At 38.2% G+C, this 19,957-nt stretch overlaps 1 protein-coding gene across 2 annotated transcripts in view; it reads left to right on the top strand.

Moving 5' to 3' along the window:
- IPO11 (importin 11) overlaps positions 1-19,957 on the top strand; it is a 203,399-nt gene that overhangs the window by 170,342 nt on the left and 13,100 nt on the right. The window contains exons 29-30 of one of the 2 annotated variants that reach the window (XM_027519917.1): positions 5,984-6,068; positions 14,880-15,014. In XM_027519917.1, coding sequence (XP_027375718.1) covers positions 5,984-6,068; positions 14,880-14,999 — 205 coding nt within the window. In that variant the 3' untranslated portion in view covers positions 15,000-15,014. Of the gene's footprint in view, positions 1-5,983; positions 6,069-14,879; positions 15,015-19,957 lie in introns of those variants that run through there. The other variant, XM_027519916.1, reaches the window with a different exon arrangement.

Raw genomic sequence — 19,957 nt, 5'->3', positions numbered from 1 at the left:
TTTTCCCCCCTCTTGACATATTGACTCACCAGACAGCTTTTCATAATGGAATAGAGAATATCCGAAGCAGCCTTGTTTCCTTGACTCTGACTTACCCCTCTGTATTATCCTAACTTGTGTTGGTCTCAGTGACCTCCTTGACGCCTCTCTCCAGTTAATCCTTCTGATCCATTCTGTTCCACTTCTTAAAATTAGAAGCCCACTTTTGTATAGCATGAAGTTGATGGGACACTGTTCTTTGCTGATCTTCAGTTTACATTAATTGGCCTTTTCTCTTCCTCTCTAAATTCTTTCCCCTTTCCCAAATGTGCCATTTCCTTTGACTCATAACATTTCTTCTCCTTGGCAGGTCATGCCCTCAGCATTGCCCTGTGTAGCAAATACCTCCTTCTAGATTCCTTTCCATAATCTCAGTAAAAAGTCATTGCTTCCTTCTCTGCTTCTTGGTGGCTTCGATGGAAAAGAATCTGCCTGCAGTGTAGGAAACCTGGGTTCGATCCCTGGGTTGGGAAGATTCTCTGGAGAAGGGCATGGCTACTCACACCACTATTCTTGGCTGGGAAATCCCATGGACAGAGGAGCCTGGCGGGCTACAGTTCATGGGATCACAAAGAGTCAGACAGGGCTAACAGGAGCAACTGACACTTTCACTTTCTGTTCCTTCATGGCACTTTGTCTATACTACTAACATACAACTGTTCAGTTCAGTTCAGTCCGACTCTGAGACCCCATGAATTGTAGCACACCAGGCCTCCCTGTCCATCACCAACTCCCGGAGTTCACTCAAACTCACATCCATTGAGTCGGTGATGCCATCCAGCCATCTCATGCTCTGTCGTCCCCTTCTCCTCTTGCCCCCAATCCCTCCCAGCATCAGAGTCTTTTCCAATGAGTCAACTCTTCGCGTGAGGTGGCCAAACTATTGGAGTTTCAGCTTGAGCATCAGTCCTTCCAATGAACACCCAGGACTGATCTCCTTTAGGATGGACTGATTGGATCTCCTTACAGTCCAAGGGACTCTCAAGAGTCTTCTCCCACACCACAGTTCAAAAGCATCAATTCTTTGGTGCTCAGCTTTCTTCACAGTCCAACTCTCACATCCATACATGACCACTGGAAAAACCATAGCCTTGACTAGACGGACCTTTGTTGGCAAAGTAATGTCTCTGCTTTTGAATATGCTATCTAGATTGGTCATAACTTTCCTTCCAAGGAGTAAGAGTCTTTTAATTTCATGGCTGCAGTCACCATTGCAGTGATTTTGGAGCCCCCAAAAATAAAGTCTGACACTGCTTCCACTGTTTCCCCATCTATTTGCCATGAAGTGATGGGACCGGATGCCATGATCTTCGTTTTCTGAATGTTGAGCTTTAAGCCAACTTTTTCACTCTCCTTTTTCACTTTCATCAAAAGGCTTTTTAGTTCCTCTTCACTTTCTGCCATAAGGGTGGTGTCATCTGCATATCTGAGGTTATTGATATTTCTCCCAGCAATCTTGATTCCAGCTTGTGCTTCCTCCAGCCCAGAGTTTCTCATGATGTACTCTGCATATAAGTTAAGTAAGCAGGATGATAATATACAGCCTTGACATACTCCTTTTCCTATTTGGAACCAGTCTGTTGTTCCATATCCAGTTCTAACTGTTGCTTCCTGACCTGCATATAGGTTTCTCAAGAGGCTGGTCAGGGGGTCTGGTATTCCCATCTCTTGAAGAATTTTCCACAGTTGATTGTGATCCACACAGTCAAAGGCTTTGGCATAGTCAATAAAGCAGAAATAGATGTTTTTCTGGAACTCTCTTGCTTTTTCGATGATCCAGTGGATGGTGGCAATTTGGTTTCTGGTTCCTCTGCCTTTTCTAAAACCAGCTTGAACATCTGGAAGTTCATGGTTCACATATTGCTGAAGCCTGGCTTGGAGAATTTTGAGCATTACTTTACTAGCATGTGAGATGAGTGCAGTTGTGTGATAGTTTGAGCATTCTTTGGCATTGCCTTTCTTTGGGATTGGAATGAAAACGGACCTTTTCCAGTCCTGTGCCCACTGCTGAGTTTTCCAAATTTGCTGGCAAATTGAGTGTAGCACTTTCACAGTGTCATCTTTCAGGATTTGAAATAGCTCAACTGGAATTCCATCACCTGCACTAGCTTTGTTCGTACAACTGTTAGTTGCCTATATTCAATTTAGTGGTCATAAGAGGATTTGAGGCAATGAATAAGTAAAGCACATGCTCTTTGTGACTGAAAACTATTAATATGGGGTTGAAGGAATTTAAACAAGAAATCTTGCATGGAGAAACATACCATCCAGGTGTAAAACAGCCTTGACTTTACTAACTACCAGGGCAAAGAAAAGCATTTGGAATTACATGGTTCCTGGTATCGTATAGAAGGAAGTAGGTATATCAAGAGAGGGAGACTGTTTCTTGCCCTGAATCCAGAAGTGAATTTTTGGTAAGATATTTTTGTGATACTTATATAAGGGACTGTAAAAGGATATTCAGCTGCAAGTAAGAGAAACCCCTGAGTCAGCTGACTTTAACAATAAAAAAGCAATTGCAGGTGAGAGAGGGTTTCTCAGGTGGTGCTAGTGGTAAAGAACCCACCTCCCAATGCAGGAGACCTAAGAGACGCAGGCTTGATCCCTGAGTTGGGAAGATCCCCTGTAGGAGGGCATGGCAACCCACTCCAGTATTCATGACTGGAGAATCCCATGGACAAAGGAGTCTGGCAGGCTACGGTCCATAGGATCACAAAGAGTCTGACACGGCTAAAGTGACTTAGCACACATGGATGTGAGTGGGAGGCTCTTGGATTAGGTATTCGTGACCACACAATACCTTAAAGACCCAGTTCTTCCTACCCCGTCCCCTCAACACATGAACTTCGTGTGCAGGCTCCTTACCGTCATTGTCAAAAGTAGTTCTCGACTCTACAGTTCGTGACGCTGCCAGTGCCAGCCAGGAGTCATCTTTTTCCTTGTGTCGTTTTAACATCATAGGACACTGTCCTAGAAGTCATTTCATCCGATTTCTCTCCATATCTAATTGGCTAGAAGTTCTTAAACATACTCATATAGAAAGCAGTCATTGACCAGGGGAATAGGATTTCCTTGATTGCTTACTGAGCCACCAGCGTTGGGGCTCAGATCAGCTTTTTCTGAAGCATATGGTGGACATGAAACAGGAGGATAACTGACAAGTTCAGGGCTCAAGTTGGGAAGGAGGACAATTACACAGGCGACCTAAGTGTCCACTGCAGAGACCAATGGAATAGCATCAGTTCTAGTTTTCTCATCTCCTTAAAAAGTGGGTTTCTATAGATTAAATAAAAGTTGTACCTTTAAGCCAGAAATAATAATTTCATATTGCATGCTAATACTGTTGGTTGTGTTTGGCTGGTTGGTTTCTTGTTGGGAAAGATTTTGAGTTAGCCAGCTAGAGTGCCTGGATGTATTTAGTGAATGAGTGTAGAATGTGAGGGGTGGCTGCCTAAGCTTATATGTTAGCTGTCCCTGTTTTAAGCTGTTGTTATTATAATTTTATTTACAATTACTTTTATTGCACTCACAGCCCACATCTTTTAGCTTAGTAAAATTCTATTAACTTTCACCTTGCTTTTTGTGTAAAACATGATTCCCTATCTTTAATCTTTGTCAACAAAATTAGATTTGATTTTTACTTGAAGATTTTCCTGCAGGAGAAAATTTCAGCTTTGGGCTTTTCAAATTTTTTTTCACTTTCCGCCTTTCAGAGACCCAAATGAATGCAATTTTCAGAATTGCAAAGTACAAATATCTCGCCCTCTGACAAAAATGTGTATATTTATATCCAGAGCATACTTTATTATTAATAAATCTTTAGGGAAGGGAGAACAGAGAGCTTTTCACTGTACAAGTAAGTTAACAGATTTTTGAAATGTAGTGAAAGAATTTGATACAGTATAAAACTTACTTCCATGGAGATCCAGATTCATCACAATTAAAATTCAAGTCTGCTGCATACTTCAGACGGAGAAGGCAATGGCAACCCACTCCAGTACTCTTGCCTGGAAAATCCCATGGACAGAGGAGCCTGGTAGGCTACAGTCCATGGGGTTGCTAAGAGTCAGACATGACTGAGCGACTTCACTTTCACTTTTCACTTTCATGCATTGGAGAAGGAAATGGCAACCCAATCCGGTGTTCTTGCCTGGAGAATCCCGGGGATGGTGGAGCCTGGTGGGCTGCCATCTATGGGCTCGCACAGAGTCGGACACGACTGAAGTGACTTAGCAGTAGCAGCAGCAGCGTACTTCAGAGAGCTAATGTGAAGGAGGTCCATCTTATTATTTATTTCTAATACAAACTAGAATCGAAACTTTTCTTAGACTTTTCACTTTATTAAATACCTTTGGAGTTGAGATAATGTCGTAATTTTCCACCTTTGTGCTCGAGTTATTTGGCCAAGTACTTGACCATTGAACAATGCAGGGGTTAGGGGCATCCACCCTCTGTGAATGTGAAGAGCCGAGTAAACCTTATAGTTAGCCATCTTCACCGACAGTCGTCTGGTTCCATGTCCTCAGATTCAGCCAACCGTGGTTGTGTAATACTGTAGTATTTTTTAATTAATTACTTTCGGCCGTGCTGGGTCTTTATTGGTGCGTGCAGGCTTTCTTTAGTCGTAGTGAGGGGCCTACTCTTCACTGCTGTGTGGGCTTCTCGTTGCGGTGGCTTCTCTTGCTGTGGAGCGTGGGCTCTTGAGTGCCTGGGCTTCAGCAGTTGCAGCATACGGGCTTGGTAGTTGCAGCTTGCGGGCTCCAGAGCACAGGTTCAGTTGTGGGGTATGGCCTTAGTTGCTCTATGGCATGTGGGATCCTTCCGGATCAGGGATCAAACCTATGTCCCCTGCATTTGCAGGCAGATTCCTAATCACTGAACCACCAGGGAAGTCCCCAATAGTATTTATTATAGGAAAAAAAAAATCCATGTATAATTAGACTCCTGCAGTTCAAACTTGTGTTGTTGAAGAGTTTACATCAACTGTACATCATAGTGGACAAAAGCATTGCAGCTCCAAAAGAGTAAAGCCATGAAGTGAGTTAGAGATTGAGCTCTTGTTGTTTTTCAGGGTTTCAGATTTCCAGTTTAAGGTTCTTAGTATTTGATTCTATCAGGTGGACTGACTGGGTCAGAGATAGTTGTTTCAAAAATGAATTTTTTAATGATCAGGGATAAGAAGAAAAGGACATTCATGTGCCCTACAAGAGTGAGTCTGATCAAGTTTCTGGTTTTAGCACTTGTCCCTAACCCTGAATCGAAGGTTATTTATATAGCTAAGTCAAGAAATGCCCTTCATGTATACTTACTACAAAACATAACAGAAAGCAAGCTTTCTTTGCCACAGCTTTTTATTGGTTAAGAACTTAATGACTCTGATAAATTGCAGAAGTCTGTTCTAAATTAGGAACAGTAAAGTTCATTCTTTTAACTTGATTCACGAGACAGTATTCATCTAGTCTCCCTGGAGCCAGTGTTGATGGAATAGGAAGCTGTCTTATCTCTGCTAATGTAAAGAGCAGTGATGCAGATAATCAAAATAAAGTGGGCTGTAACTGCCCTGCAGTGCTATCAGGGACAAGTTCTTCATAGCGTAGTAATGTCATTTGGAGCACAAAGTAGATTGTTACGTAATTGATAGTGTTTTAAAGATGTTACTGTTTAAATTATTGTTACTATTATGAAACATATACAATAATCTAGACATATGAAGATTAATGGTAAAAGAAAAAGTATTAATTTTAATTTTAAGTGTTTGTAAGTATCATTTTTAGAAAGATTATAAAAGGTACACCTTGCTTTTGTCAAGTGGTTTAGGGTTCAAAAGTTTCCTATAAATAAATTTCTTATGATTTATTACCTAAATATTCAAGCAAAATGCTCAATGCAAAAGGTATGTTATAGACTTTTTTTATTTATTTAAAACTTTTTTTTTTAATTGCAGCTGTATGTTAATGTCTCATCTTGAAGAACCAAAAGTAACAGAAGATGAAGAACCACCCACAGAACAAGATAAGAGGAAAAAGATGGTAAGTTACAAAAGTAGCTTCTAAAATCTGGGAAAATCACATATCATCATTATATTCTGGAGATTTTGAAGATACTTGGTGGTCCGTTCTTCCATCTGTCAATCTATCTGTCCATCCATTAGTCCATCCTTTGTTGCAGAATCAATGTAAAATAACTGATTTTGAAGTTTTGGGTGTACTTCTAAAACAGATAAATTGTATTCCTAGTGCAGGAAGTTGAGTTTAACTCTTGATCTGAAATAATTGTTTCTTGTCTTAGCAGAGGACTTACTCCTTTACTGACAAGAGCCATGTGACCCTCAAACCTTACTTAAATTGTAATGCTCATTCTTCTGCTTTGAGATTTATTAACATTTCCTTTTTTCCTGTTAGTTCATGGATCTTGTAATGAATTGTTTTTTGAAATATAAGTCTTTATAAGAATGCCTTTAAATTAATTTCTAGATTGTTTTGAAAACCATACTCTTACTATAAGAATCTGATAAGAAAAGAGTTGTTTATAATCATAAATTGTAAATACTTTGACACATTAATTTAAAACAGGTACATAAATAATTTTTTTCTCCTTTTTCTCTTGGAATCTTCTCTAGTCTCCTGACCTTACCAGAGATTAAGCTCATTGTGCCTTCTGTCCTCATTTGCAGTTGAGAACACCACCACTATCTACCTCAAAAGTAGAATAAATTAATTAATATATAAAATGATCAGGAGATAATGCTGAGCACCTAATAGTTAATGTTGGGTATCATTATTTTAGTCTACTTGTGATAGTCACCTCCTGAATTATCCTACATTAATCCTCAAGGGTTTCATCCTCAGTGTATAGCTGATACTGCACTGTTCTGACCGCTTTCTTTGAAACTGTGTTTGAGTTTAATCCATTTTATTTTGTTTTTATGCTAGGTGTCATCTCCGTAGCACTAGTGTAGAAGAAAGGACAATATTCAAGAATTTGTAAAACCTGAATGCTGGTCCTGTTTGTAGTGTTAAATTATGACCTTGAGCAAGTCACACTGTCTCTTGAGAACTGTTTTCTCTTCTGAGAAATGAGGGGGAAATTGGATTAGCAAATTCCAAGGGCAGTGAGCTAAAAAATTATTTGTGTGTGTGTGTGTGTGTTTTAGCTCTTAATACTGTTCCTTTCCTTCCCCAGTATATAGAATCCCAGTGAAGTTTTCAGTTGTGAGTGTACCTCTGGAAATAATTCTCCTGTGAAATGAGACTGCTAAGTGGTATCCTAAATACATGAATAATGTTATTTTCTACATTTAGAATGATGACAGCCTTTTGGTATAATATAATACTTTATCTTTCCTCTTGCTTTTTTAAACTTTGAATATATCATTGATGTTGTAGAAAAATATGATAGCATTTTTCTCAATAAGATTCTGTACTTGTAAATGAATCATAGGTATCCTGGTCCCTTTTAGTCATCAGCTTTGTGTATACTTTAATAACATGCTTAATCTGGTTAGATCTACTTTTTGCATATTGATCTGCTGAGATCTGTTTTCTATTACATACAGAGTACTTCATAACATCATAGGGTAGTCATTTCAATTCTAACTTTATTTTGAATGTAAATGAAATATTATCTCAAAGAGCAGTATAAGAACAGAGTTTTAGAAATAACCCTTAAAGGTTTTTGGTTCAGTTTTGTTATATCCTAAATTTTATTTGAGAGCTCATTATTTTATCATTATTGTTTTATTTTAGGTAGTATTGATTTATAGAACAACTTGTATTTTTTAAAGTGATTTTATTTGAAATTAGTCTTCACAGTAGCTATTGGATGTAGATTTACATTGTCATCTCTATTAAGATTTCTAGTGCCTTAGACTTAAAGCTTAGTCTTATGCTGTTAATATCATAGCATTTATGATCAGTGCGGGGGTTTTGTATCTTAGCCTTGAATAAATACAATTATGAATACAGGGCTAATTTTTCAATAACTTTTCAGTAACAAACAAAATCAGTTTCAGTGTATCGTCAAGGTTTTACATACAAGAATAAAGTATGTATTTTTTCCCATAATTATGTCATCTTTCTTGTACTGTGATGTTTTTAACATTAGAAATTTTTTGAGAACTAACTACATGTATCTTGGTTGTAATTTCAAAGGGTAGTATTTGCTGGTAGATGATTATGAATTACTGTTCAAAAGAAAAACCAATCTAGCATCAAAGATTATCTTCATTTTAAAATGGAATTTTTTTATATACTCAGAAGAAAAAGTGTAGCTGCTTGATTCCAAGATTGTGTAATTGAATGTTTGATTTACCGTCGCTGTTGCCTTAAAGTGGTCCCTAAAATGTGGTGTCTTCACTTCAGTAGCTGCTTTGATAGAGCAAAGCAATGGTGACTGTAATTCAGAAAGACGGATAATTAGTATTATATCAAATGTGCCAAATGATTTTCCGTAAGTTTATGAAGATTCTCTATATTTCATCTTAAATAAGGATGAAATTTCCATTCAGAAAAGCTATTAAGCTTTCCAGACTTTTGATTATGTGCTTTTTTAATCCAGCTCCCTCTGTACTTTCTGTTTTGGGGGAACTAATTCTGAGAAGCTTGAACGTGGCCCAGGCGTTTCATTTCCTTTCTAAGTTTCCTCTCTGCCCTGCATGCTTCTGTAGTAGGACAGTGGTTTCGTGATCTCTCTTCTATAGAGAATTTAGCTAACGCATTAACATTTTAAGTTGTTTGTAATTTCTTTTTTGTGAAATGTGACATACAAGCCACTTATAAGTTGAAACTTCTCAAATTGAAGTTTTGAGCACATTAATGCTTTCAGCAACTTTATGGTACCTAAGAAAGCATTGTTAATGTAACATTTGATACAGTAAGTAGAGCTGTTTTGATCATTCTTTCCTGTTAAATGTTTCTCAGTTTAAGCCCTAGAAATATTTTTATAATCAGTTTCTATAAAAATAATCTAGTTTTATGTATACTTAATAGGTACTTTAATTGATAATGAGGTGTAAATAAGTTGAACGTTATTAAAACTATGCTAACTTCTCACTCACTCGTGCTAGCACAAATAAAGCTCTGTCCAAGCATCATTCATATGTCTTCTGCTTTTGTTGTAGCCCAGCTAAGCAAATTGATGGTATGTTAGGTTTTGTTGCATCTTATTTGATAAATTCATGACCAAATCCTAGGTCTTATGGTGAATATAATAAATCCTGAGCACACCTTGCGTACTGCCTTTGAGTGAGTATTGTCTACTTTGCTGCTACTGCTGGTTCAGGGAGGGAAAGAAGTGCTGTGTTCTGGGAATGGAATTTGTCTGAAAATCATAGCCTACAGGTAGCCGATATTTCTCTTTCTGAGAACAGTCTGCCTCTTCCTCCACCTTTGCCTCTGCCTCCCACCCTCTTCTCCCTCTCCCCCGAGCTTTCTTCCTCTCGTCAGCTCTCCCTGAAAACTTATTTGCCTACCTATGAAATATAAACGTTTCCCTCAGACTTTTACTTATATGTATAGAACATACTGTTGGAGGGAAGGTTACCCTTTTCAGTTCCACAATGTTATTTTGTAAATCTTTAGTCCAAATATAACGTCAGTTAGGTGCTCTATGGTGATGGTTTGTTGTGGGATGTTGTAAACTCTCCCTGAATTATTTTGATCACTGAGAACCATTAGGATCCTTCTTTTGGCTGTCCCATTTGCCTCTAGAAAAACTCAACAGAACTAGTATAAACACAGAATTATATTTGATTGTCACTATTTTGGTACTATCTTCTTAATTAAATACCAGTACCCTGAACTGTGGGCTTCCTGGGTAGCTCAGCTGGTAAAGAATCCACCTGCAATGCGGGAGACCCTGGTTCGATTCCTGGTTGGGAAGATCCTCTGGAGAAGGGATAGGCTACCCACTCCAGTATTCTTGGGCTTCCCTGGTGGCTCAGACGGTAAAGAATCTGCCTGCAATACAGGAGACCCTGGTTTGATTCCTGGGTTGGGAATATGCCCTGGAGGAGGGCATGGCAATTCACTCCAGTATTCTTGTCTGGAAAATTCCATGGACAGAGGAGCCTGGCAGGCTACAGTCCATGGGGTCGTAAAGAGTTAGACGCGACTGAGCGACTAAACACAAGCACAGCACCTTGAAATGCATGGTAAAAAGACGTTTTTATTTTACAGATAATATGAGATTAATTCATTATCTTGTTATTTGTGGTTTTTAAACTGCTTTTGTGAATCCTTACCCTATCACATTTAGTAATTGAGGTAACATACAATTGCTGAAAATACTCTTTAATATTCAACTTGCATGAAATGGCACGCTGGTTATGAATTTGGAGCTTTCTGCCTTTTCTCAACATGCCCAGTTTCATTTTTCACCTTCTCGTGCTACATCTCAACTTTATCTTAACTTGAAACTGATCTCATCCAAAATCCTAAACTCTGACATTTCTCTCTCATCGCAACCTTTTCTTCTTCCTTACTAACTATTGCTCTTCTCCTGGCAAATCTGCTTTGTCCTTTTATCTGCTGCTGCTAAGTCGCTTCAGTCATGTCCAACTCTGTGTGATCCCATAGACGGCAGCCCACCAGGCTTCTCCATCCCTGGGATTCTCCAGGCAAGAACACTGGAGTGGGTTGCCATTTCCTTCTCCAGTGTATGCAAGTGAAAAGTGAAAGTGAAGTTGCTCAGTCGTGTCTGACTCCTAGCGACCCCATGGACTGCAGCCCACCAGGCTCCTCCATCCATGGGATTCTCCAGGCAAGAGTACTGGAGTGGGGTGCCATTGCCTTCTCCTTGTCCCTTTTATCTGAAGCCCCATAATTCATCCTTGTTTTTGCAATCACTTTCCCAGCTTTTGGGCTTTCCTGGTGGCTTAGTGGTAAAGAATCCGCCTGCCAATGCAAGAAATGTGGGGTTCAATCCCTGGATCAGGAAGATCCTCTGAAAAGGGAAATAGCAACCCGCTCCAGTATTTTTGTTTGGGAAATCCCATGGACAGAGGAGCCTGGTGGGCTGTGATCCATGGGATCGCGGAGTTGGACGCAGCTTAGCAACTGAACGTATATAGGTATGTTCCCAGCTTTTAACCTAGATTTCCTTGTTTTTCTGTAGTTTTTAAAAACACATTATATAGAGAAGGAAAGAGATAAGGATGATGGCAAATGTCATTGGAAACAGTATAAGCGAGCCAGTAGGCAGTGCAGCATTTTTAAAGTAATAAAAGAAAAAAAGCATTTCTCTTGTTCTCACATTACTAAAATAATCTTTTTTTTTTTTTCTGGCTGTGCCATGCTGCATGTAGAATCTTAATTACCTGACTAGGGATCAAACCCATGCCTCCTGTATTGGGAGCATGGAGTCTTAACCACTTGACTGCCAGGGAAGTCCCACTAAAGTAATCTTTTGATGTAACTTTTTACTACTGAAAATAAAAATTGTTTTATTTAATCTCTACTTGATTTGTAAGTGTTGGTCACTCAGTTGTGTCCAACTCTTTGTGACCCCATAGACTGTAGCCTGCCAGGCTCCTCTGTCCATAGAATTCTTGTGAAGTCTTTTTGAAATTTTATTTTGATGACAGTGGAAGATATCCTGTCTTCTGATTTTTCTTTATTCAACAAGATCTCTTTTCTATAGTTCTTCTGTATATTCTTGCCATCTCATCTTAATATCTTCTACTTCTGTTAGGTCCATACCATTTCTGTCCTTTATTGAGCCCATCTTTGCATGAAATGTTCCCTGGGTATCTCTGATTTTCTTGAAGAGATCTCTAGTCTTTCCCATTTTATTGTTTTCCTGTATTTCTTTGCATTGTTTATGTAGGAAAGCTTTCTTATCTCTCCTTGCTATTCTTTGGAACTCTGCATTCAGATGGGTATATCTTTCCTTTTCTCCTTTGCCTTTCCCTTCTCTTCTTTTCTCAGCTATTTGTAAGGCCTCCTCAGACAACCATTTTGCCTTTTTGCATTTCTTTTTTCTCAGGAATGGTTTTGATCACTGCCTCCTGTACAGTGTTACAAACCTCCGTCCATATATCTTCAGGCATCATGTCTATCGGATCTAATCCCTTGAATCTATTTGTCACTTCCAGTGTATAACCATAAGGGATTTGATTTAGGTCATACCTGTATGGCCTAAATAGTGGCCTAAAATAGTGTTTTTCCCTACTTTCTTCAATTTAAGTCTAAATTTTGCAATAAGGAGTTCATTATTAGAGCCACAGTCAGCTCCTGGTCTTGTTTTTGCTGACTGTATAGAGCTTTTCCATCTTCGGCTGCAAAGAATATAATCAATCTGATTTCAGTAATTATACAACTGACTCTCTATACCTCCACACAGTGGCAATAAAGTAGCATCTTCAAAATGAACTGTTTTTCTTTTGCATTTGTTTTTTACGTTTGACTGGTATACTGCTGTTTATATGTCCTTATCTTGATTTTTAGGTGATGCTAAGACGTAACCAAAACTGTCCTAGGACACATAACTTTACCTAAGGCCAGCTATATAAAAATACTAAGTATTTCAAAGTTGGATTGAACAAAACTTTTTTTAACCAGTGAGAGCTCAAAGTCAATGTTAAATTTATCCCAAATCTTGAAATACGCTATTGCAGTGGTTAATTCAACTCTCACAGACTGTAGAGTTGCATGTGACATTAAAAAATCCAAGAGGATAGGAAATAATGACTTGAAATAATCCAACTGAGATGTAATAAAATCACAAATTGATAACCAGACATCCTCCTGAGATAGCAGTTTTTCCCTTGATGGAGCTAAAATGTTAATCAAAAAGTAGTCTGAAATCCAGAGGTTAAGATCTTTCACACTAGGCTACATAATAGTAATCCAAAGACACTGGAAAAGACAATTCTGTTGAAAATGCCCTTGGAAGTAAATGAAATGATGCTTCTAAGTTTTTGTTTTTAGTCAAGATTTCAGATTAATTGCCTGCTGACATCAGTATTGTTCTTGAATATTAAAAAAAACCCATTTGTATTGAGTTTTTAAATTTTAACGAGGCAGCCTCATTATTCTTTATTTACTTGCAAAGAGACTGACATGACTGAGCGACTGAACAACAACAAATTGAATTGTTACTAAAAACCGTAGAAAGAGTTCAGTAATTTGCCACTCTTCACTGGGAAACTTTGGCAATTTGGATACAAGAGACATGGGTTTGATCCCTAGGTTGGGAAGATCCCCTGGAGGAGGAAATAGCAACCCACTCTGATACTCTTGCCTGGATAATCCCATGAACACAGGAGCCTGGCAGACTATAGTCCTTGGGGTTACACAGAGTCGGACATATCTGAGCATGCACACCTCCACACCCCCATGCAAATAAAGTCTTCAAATTCTAGATGAAGAATATGGCCTAGTTTAGGAGCACTTAGGTAACATTCCAGTGAACTTTAGACTGTCTTCTTGATGGTTTTTCCTACTTTATTCCTCTGCTGCTTCTTTCTTTTTCTCAATAAATTATCAGTAATGCTAGTTGTGTTTTTATAAGGAGGCTATGTTTTGAAGAAAGGGAAATTTAGAAAACCTTTTCAAAGAATTGTTCTACATCAGGAAGTTCCTATTTTGAAGACTTTTTTTTTTTAAATTATGAAAGTAACCTATACTAATTTAAAAGTCATGAAATCTTTGTCTGATGTGGAATACCCTTTTCCAAGGCAACATTTATAATAATACTAAGCTATTCTTTCCCTTTTCATTGTGCAAACATTTGTACTGGTGGTGCTGAAACCACATGGGGTACCCGTGGTGGGTATAACTGCTGTCACTTCAGCGTTGATAAGGTCAGTGGCAGCTAACTATACAACTGTACTGCTGCTGCTAAGTCGCTTCAGTCGTGTCCGAATCTGTGCGACCCCATAGATGGCAGCCCACCAGGCTCCCCTGTCCCTGGGATTCTCCAGGCAAGAATACTGGAGTGGGTTGCCATTTCCTTCTTCAAGGCATGCAAGTGAAAAGTGAAAGTGAAGTTGTTCAGTCGTGTCCGACTCTTCACGACCTCATGGACTGCAGCCTACCAGGCTCCTCCGTCCATGGCATTTTCCATGCAAGAGTACTGGAGTGGGGTGCCATCGCCTTCTCCACAACTATACTAGTAGTCATTGTATTCTCCACTGCCATCCTCTTAGTTTTTGTTTTTTAAAGCCAGTTTCATTTTAGAGTGTTTTCGATGACACAGTACAAATTATTAAGTTTCCTAAATCTCCACTCTTGAGTGTACATCTTTTAAATATTTTCTGTCGTAATGTCCTCTGACAGTGGTTGGTCTTGAGGAAAACTACATTTTGATTGAGTTTTGAGCTGAAATAAACCTTGTTCACGAATACCACTTGAATGTGGATGTGGAAGAGTATTTGAAAGATAAAAATGATTATTCAGACTTGAGTATTTGGCATGCATTTTCTTGAAAGCAAGCGCATCACTTCAAGGAAAACAACTAACAATTTACATTTGTATGCCCAGTGGTGGTATATGAATTATCCTGTACCCTGGGCAATATGATAATTAGAAAGCAGTAATTTGTTGTTTAATGTACTTTGTCTAATTATGAGTGAGGCTGATGAATGAATGACTTGTTTATATTTTTTTATTAGAAATTATATTTGTTTTTTTTTCCCCTTTGGTTTTAAATAAGAATGACAGATTGTTTCCCAGGAATGGTCATAATAATATCTCCCATTCTACATGTTATTCTTAAAGTGTGACTTTGACATTCTTCCTCCTTAAAAGGATACATCTGTATTTCCTTTTGTTGAAACTGGTCAGGATTACTGATGCTGCTCAGTCTAGATCATTAGGTATAGATTCTACTTTATTCTCCAGGAACACTTACTCTTGGACCCCAGCTGCCATGCTGCAAGGGAACCCCAGCATCCACAAGGAGAACATAGGTCTTATTTTCCTCAACTGAAGTCACAGATAACAACCATCATTAATTGCTAGACACATAAGTGAGAGGCTCTTCAGATGGTTCCAGTTCCCAAGATGACTTGAATCACTTCTGGCCTTCAAGTCTTCTCAAATGAAGCCCCAGAGACCATGGACCAGAGATAATCCATCCTCAGTCCATTTTTAGGAATTCCAGATGCACTGACTCCATTAACATTAGAAGAACACTTGTTTTATGACACATGGTTTCGAGTAGTTCATTAAGCCACCGTCAGAAAACTGAACAAACTCTTTATAGATTAAAGAAATCAGCCCTTAATTCTCACCTTTGTTTCCATTTATTAATCTGTCTGTCTGTCTGTCTAAAACTAGGAGCCAGAGTTAGGCTTATTAGGTTGTTAAAGTGAGGTAGAATGCAACACATTGGGGAACATGGGCTGTGTCACAGTGAGCCAATCAAGGAAGAGTTTTATAGGGCTTAGAGAGCTAAAGTTTAGTCATAGAATGGTTTTGTCAAAGACTGGTCAGAATTTGTAAGCCAGTCGTTTTGCTGGGACAGTCATTGGTCTTACCTGTAACACAAGTTCATGCAGTTACAGTTCGACCAGTCGTCAGCTTGCTTGACTTGTAGCACGTGGATCTCAATGAGCTGTGTTAAAAGAGTTTGAGCTTAGAGTGCTTGTCTTGCATGCCATGATTTAGGACAGTTTTTCTGTTTGTAAGTCCTAGTACAGTTTTGCAAATAGTGGTCTCTGCTTCCATTCTCAGATTCCCCCTTACAGCTGTTAGTGAGGCTTTATTTTTCCTCTTCACTCCCTTTGACTCGCTTTCTGAAAGATGAAGCGTTGTCTTCTGAGTACCTGTCGATCCAGATCTGCACCGCTGTTTGAGACATCATCACCACATGTTGTTTTCACCTCTTTAATTGTTAGCGATTTGTTAAGTTTAACCTTTTTTTTGAACTCTTCTTTTGTTGTGTCTCGTTTTATGGCAGGATTGGAATGGCTGCCCCCACTCTCAAGAAATAATTTCTTATCTTTTTAATGGGCTTACTCCATTTAAACCTTTAACTGGAAATATTTTGATAAGAGTGAATTGAGCATCAACTTTATATATGTGTTTATACACACACACAAATACATACATGGCTTCTGTCACAAGATTAATCCGTAGCCTACCTCTTCTTTACTGTTTTGAAATGCTACCTTTATTAGGTACTACATGGCCAGACTTGCATGAATTTGAGAATCCACATTATAGTCTACATCTCTGCCTATTTTAATTACTGTAACCTAACAGTGTATTTTAATACTCATTAATGATTTCTGAGGATATTTTACTTGAAAATTCATCATAATTTTTAAGATAAACTGAACAGTTACTAAAGAATTGTTAATTATCTCAGTCTACAGTGAGAAAAAGGTAGTTACTGGAAAACAGCAAAAACAAGACTGAAAGTCAGAAGCATAAGACTTCTGCTGTTTTGATGCTAAGAATTACAGATTTATTTTCCTTTTAGACTATTTCTTAAATCTTTCTAATGCATACATACATTCACATTATATTCCAGCTAATTCTTCTGAGCAATGCATTGAAAGTAATTGCTTCTTTGTTGTCTCACCCTGTGTGATGTGAATAAAGACATAGTTTTATCAATAGCTAAGGTGTGCTATTGTGATTCAAAGTCAAATGAAGAAAATATGAGAAAGAACATATCCATTTGTATTAATTTAAAACAATTAAAATGATTTAATTCCGTATAAAGGGATACAAATAAAATATCCTTTCTGATGAAAGAGGATTTGTTAACTAAAGAATTAACAAATTAATTATTTTGTAGGATTTCATTGTATCCTAGCTACTTGAATTCATTTTTACATAAACCACAGCAAAGTGAAATGATTTAAAACAGCTTTCACAATTTTATGCTTTTTTTATATCTAACGTGATAATGTATGTGAAGATCATATTAATAGGTCGTCTGATTTTTTTTGGAACTGTCCCTTTGAAATAAATTACTTTCAAACAGATATAAAAGAAGAAAGCTTTTGTTACAGAAAGTAGCCAAGTGTTATTTTTAACTTTTTTTTAACTTAAATGAGTTAACTTCTTTCCCACCGCTTTCTTACTGAGCTGGAAGAAATGAAGAAACAGATGACTTTCTTAACCCTAGTCAAAATGGCTTTATGTCATTGTGTGAATTAGGTAGGTTTACATTATTTTAGATACAAACAATGGATCCTTGTTTAATAGTTGTTCCCAACTGAGTGTAACTGCCCCCCGCCCCAACCCCAGGACTTACAACTTTGTCTGAAAGACATTTCTGTTGTCACAAGTCCAGAGAAGTGCTGTGGGTGTTCAGTGGGTAGGAGCCAGGGATGCTGCTAAACATGCTGCGGTACCCAGGAGAAGCAGTCCTTTGTCTTACTTCACTGAACAGTGGGCCGTGGGAGGAATGTCACCCAGACATTTTTTAGGTGCCTACTGTGTATCAGAAAAGAAGCTGGGTTGTAGGGGGCCTGGTATACTCTACGCTAAGTGTGGTAGGCAGAATAATCCCGTTCATCTCCAGGGACATCTGTGCCCTAGTCCCTGGAGCTATGAATATGTTGTGTCCTCCATGACCATGTTTTGTTGCACAGCAAAGTGGAATTCAGGTTGCTAATTGGCTGATCACAAAGGAGATTATTCAGGTGGGTCAAGTGTAATCAACAAGAGTCCATAGAAGCGAAGAGGGAGGCAGGCGGAGAGGGTCAGAATGATGAGTGTCAAAAAGACTCCATCTGCTGTTGCTTTAGAGATGGAGTGAGAAGGCTGCTAGAATAAAAGCCAAGCAAACAGATTCTTACCTAATACCTTCAGAAAGGAAAGCGGGCCTGCTGACACACCTGGATTAGCCCAGGGAGACTCTTCTGGCCTTCTCGCCTGTACGAGCAGAGACAGTAAGTTGTGGTTGTTACAGTAGCTGTGGAAATCTGGGGATTTGGATTTTATTTGGTAGCAACAGAGAGGCATTAAAAAGTTGTCATCAAAAGAGTGACCTGGTCAGATTTGTATTGTAGAAGATTGTTGTACAACCATATTCTACCATGAATTTGCTAACTCATATACTGTAACTGTATAAATGATTGGAGGCTGTGAAACTTCAGATACCAATTGACTTTTGTAAATTGGGGTATAAACCCTAAATTCCACAAGTACGGTCTCCACATTTTCATTGTTATATCCACATTTTGGGGGAAGAAGGCTTTATTATTAATAACTGTTTTTCTCTTTCCTTCGAACTAAAATTATCTGTGTAGATCTTTGACTCATAATTCCTTAGCATACTTTACATTTGAATTTCAGAGATGTTCATTTTTTTCTTTAAGAAAATGGCATTATGTAATGTGACTGTTAAACTATAGTCTCTCTTCTTTTGTACATTTTTTACCTTTGTACGTTTCCACAAACTCCAGAATTCTTAACCATGAAGCGTATCCATTAGTCCTTTTATCTTCCCTGACAGACTGCCACGTATGTGGCCCGCTGCACCAAAAATCCATATAGATTTTCTTTTAATTGAAAAAATGTAAGTAGATGTTATAGATGATTTTGTCTTTTATAAACAAAATTGTGTTCTACTTTAAAAAAAAAAGAAAAGAAAAGGTAATGCACTCTGTCAGAATTTCTCTAAATAAAAGGGGATTTTTTGACTTTGTCGTTTTTTTGATTTGTTTTAAACCTCATTTTTTTTTTTTTTTAAAGTCACTTCTTGGTTATTTTACAGAATACCTATATGTTCTCACTAAGTTTGGTTATAAAGCCAGTGCTTCTAATGAAATATCCTTTTCTCATTTTTTCATTGTAGACCAGATGTATATGTATTTAAAAAGAAATTCTATCATCTGCTGACTTAAAAAAATTTTTCTGAATAAAAGAAAAAGTAGAGCAGAAAACTTTTGGCAAGAAAAGGTTTGAGATTGTATTTAGCCATACAATGGGGAAGAGGCTTCCAGTATTATACTTGCCAAGAGAGCTTGATAGCGTTTTCCTACTCCACTCATTTAACTACAGATTAACTGCTTCCACCCACTGAATACTGACGCTATTTGATGTGCCACATCACCAGCTAGCTTTCTTCTGACCTGGGTAACTGAGAGATATATCTTCTCTTTGTTGTCTCTCCTGGCACCTTCTTTACCTCTCCCCACCTTCTCTATCTTCTCTTTTATCACACATACATACAGTAGCTGTCTCATTCCAAAGAACAAATGATGCAGCAGCTTTTTACCATTTAATATAAAAAATTTTACTACACCACGAATTTTCATGTTACCCTGCCCCCACCACACATTTTACATACAGGTTATATATGTTGGGGGCTTCCCAGGTGGTGCTAGTGGTGAAGAATCTGCCTGCCAGTGCAGGAGACGTAGGAGACAGGGGTTCAATCCCTGGGTCAGGAAGATGCCCTGGAGGGCACAGCAACCCACTCTTGTCTGGAGAATCCCATGGGCAGAAGAGCTTGACTACAGACGGGAGCCTGGCTATAGGGTGCGGTCCATAGGGTTGCAAAGTCAGACATGACTAAAGTGACATAGCACACACACACACACGTGTGTGTAGAATGGTACAAAATGGATTCTCAGTAACCTTTCACTGAATTAGATGCTAGTGTAGCAAATTTCTTTAAACACGTAAGTCAGCAGTTAACATGAACTATTTACTGGCGATTTGGGTGACCTTTGTTCAGGAACAGTCCGGCCTTTGATGTTGATGAATTGCTTCTGAAACTTTACTTGTTCCATTTCACTATGAATTTATTCCTTGAATATAAAACAAGAGTAATTCTCAGAGACTGGTACAAGCTCACTTATGGTCTTAAATCCATTGGGTATTGTAGATATTCTGCTTCTGGTTAGTCTGTTTTTATGGAAACGAAATAAATGTTGGTAGGCTAGATTTAAATAAACTCCAATATTAAAAGGTAATAGTGCGACTGATATTTTGAAATGCTTGAATTGTGCTGT

The sequence above is a fragment of the Bos indicus x Bos taurus genome, chromosome 20 (assembly GCF_003369695.1).
Source record: "Bos indicus x Bos taurus breed Angus x Brahman F1 hybrid chromosome 20, Bos_hybrid_MaternalHap_v2.0, whole genome shotgun sequence".
NCBI classification, from domain to species: domain Eukaryota; kingdom Metazoa; phylum Chordata; class Mammalia; order Artiodactyla; family Bovidae; genus Bos; species Bos indicus x Bos taurus.
The sequence above is the reverse complement of the archived record's forward strand: the minus strand, read 5'-3'. Positions and strand labels throughout refer to the sequence as shown.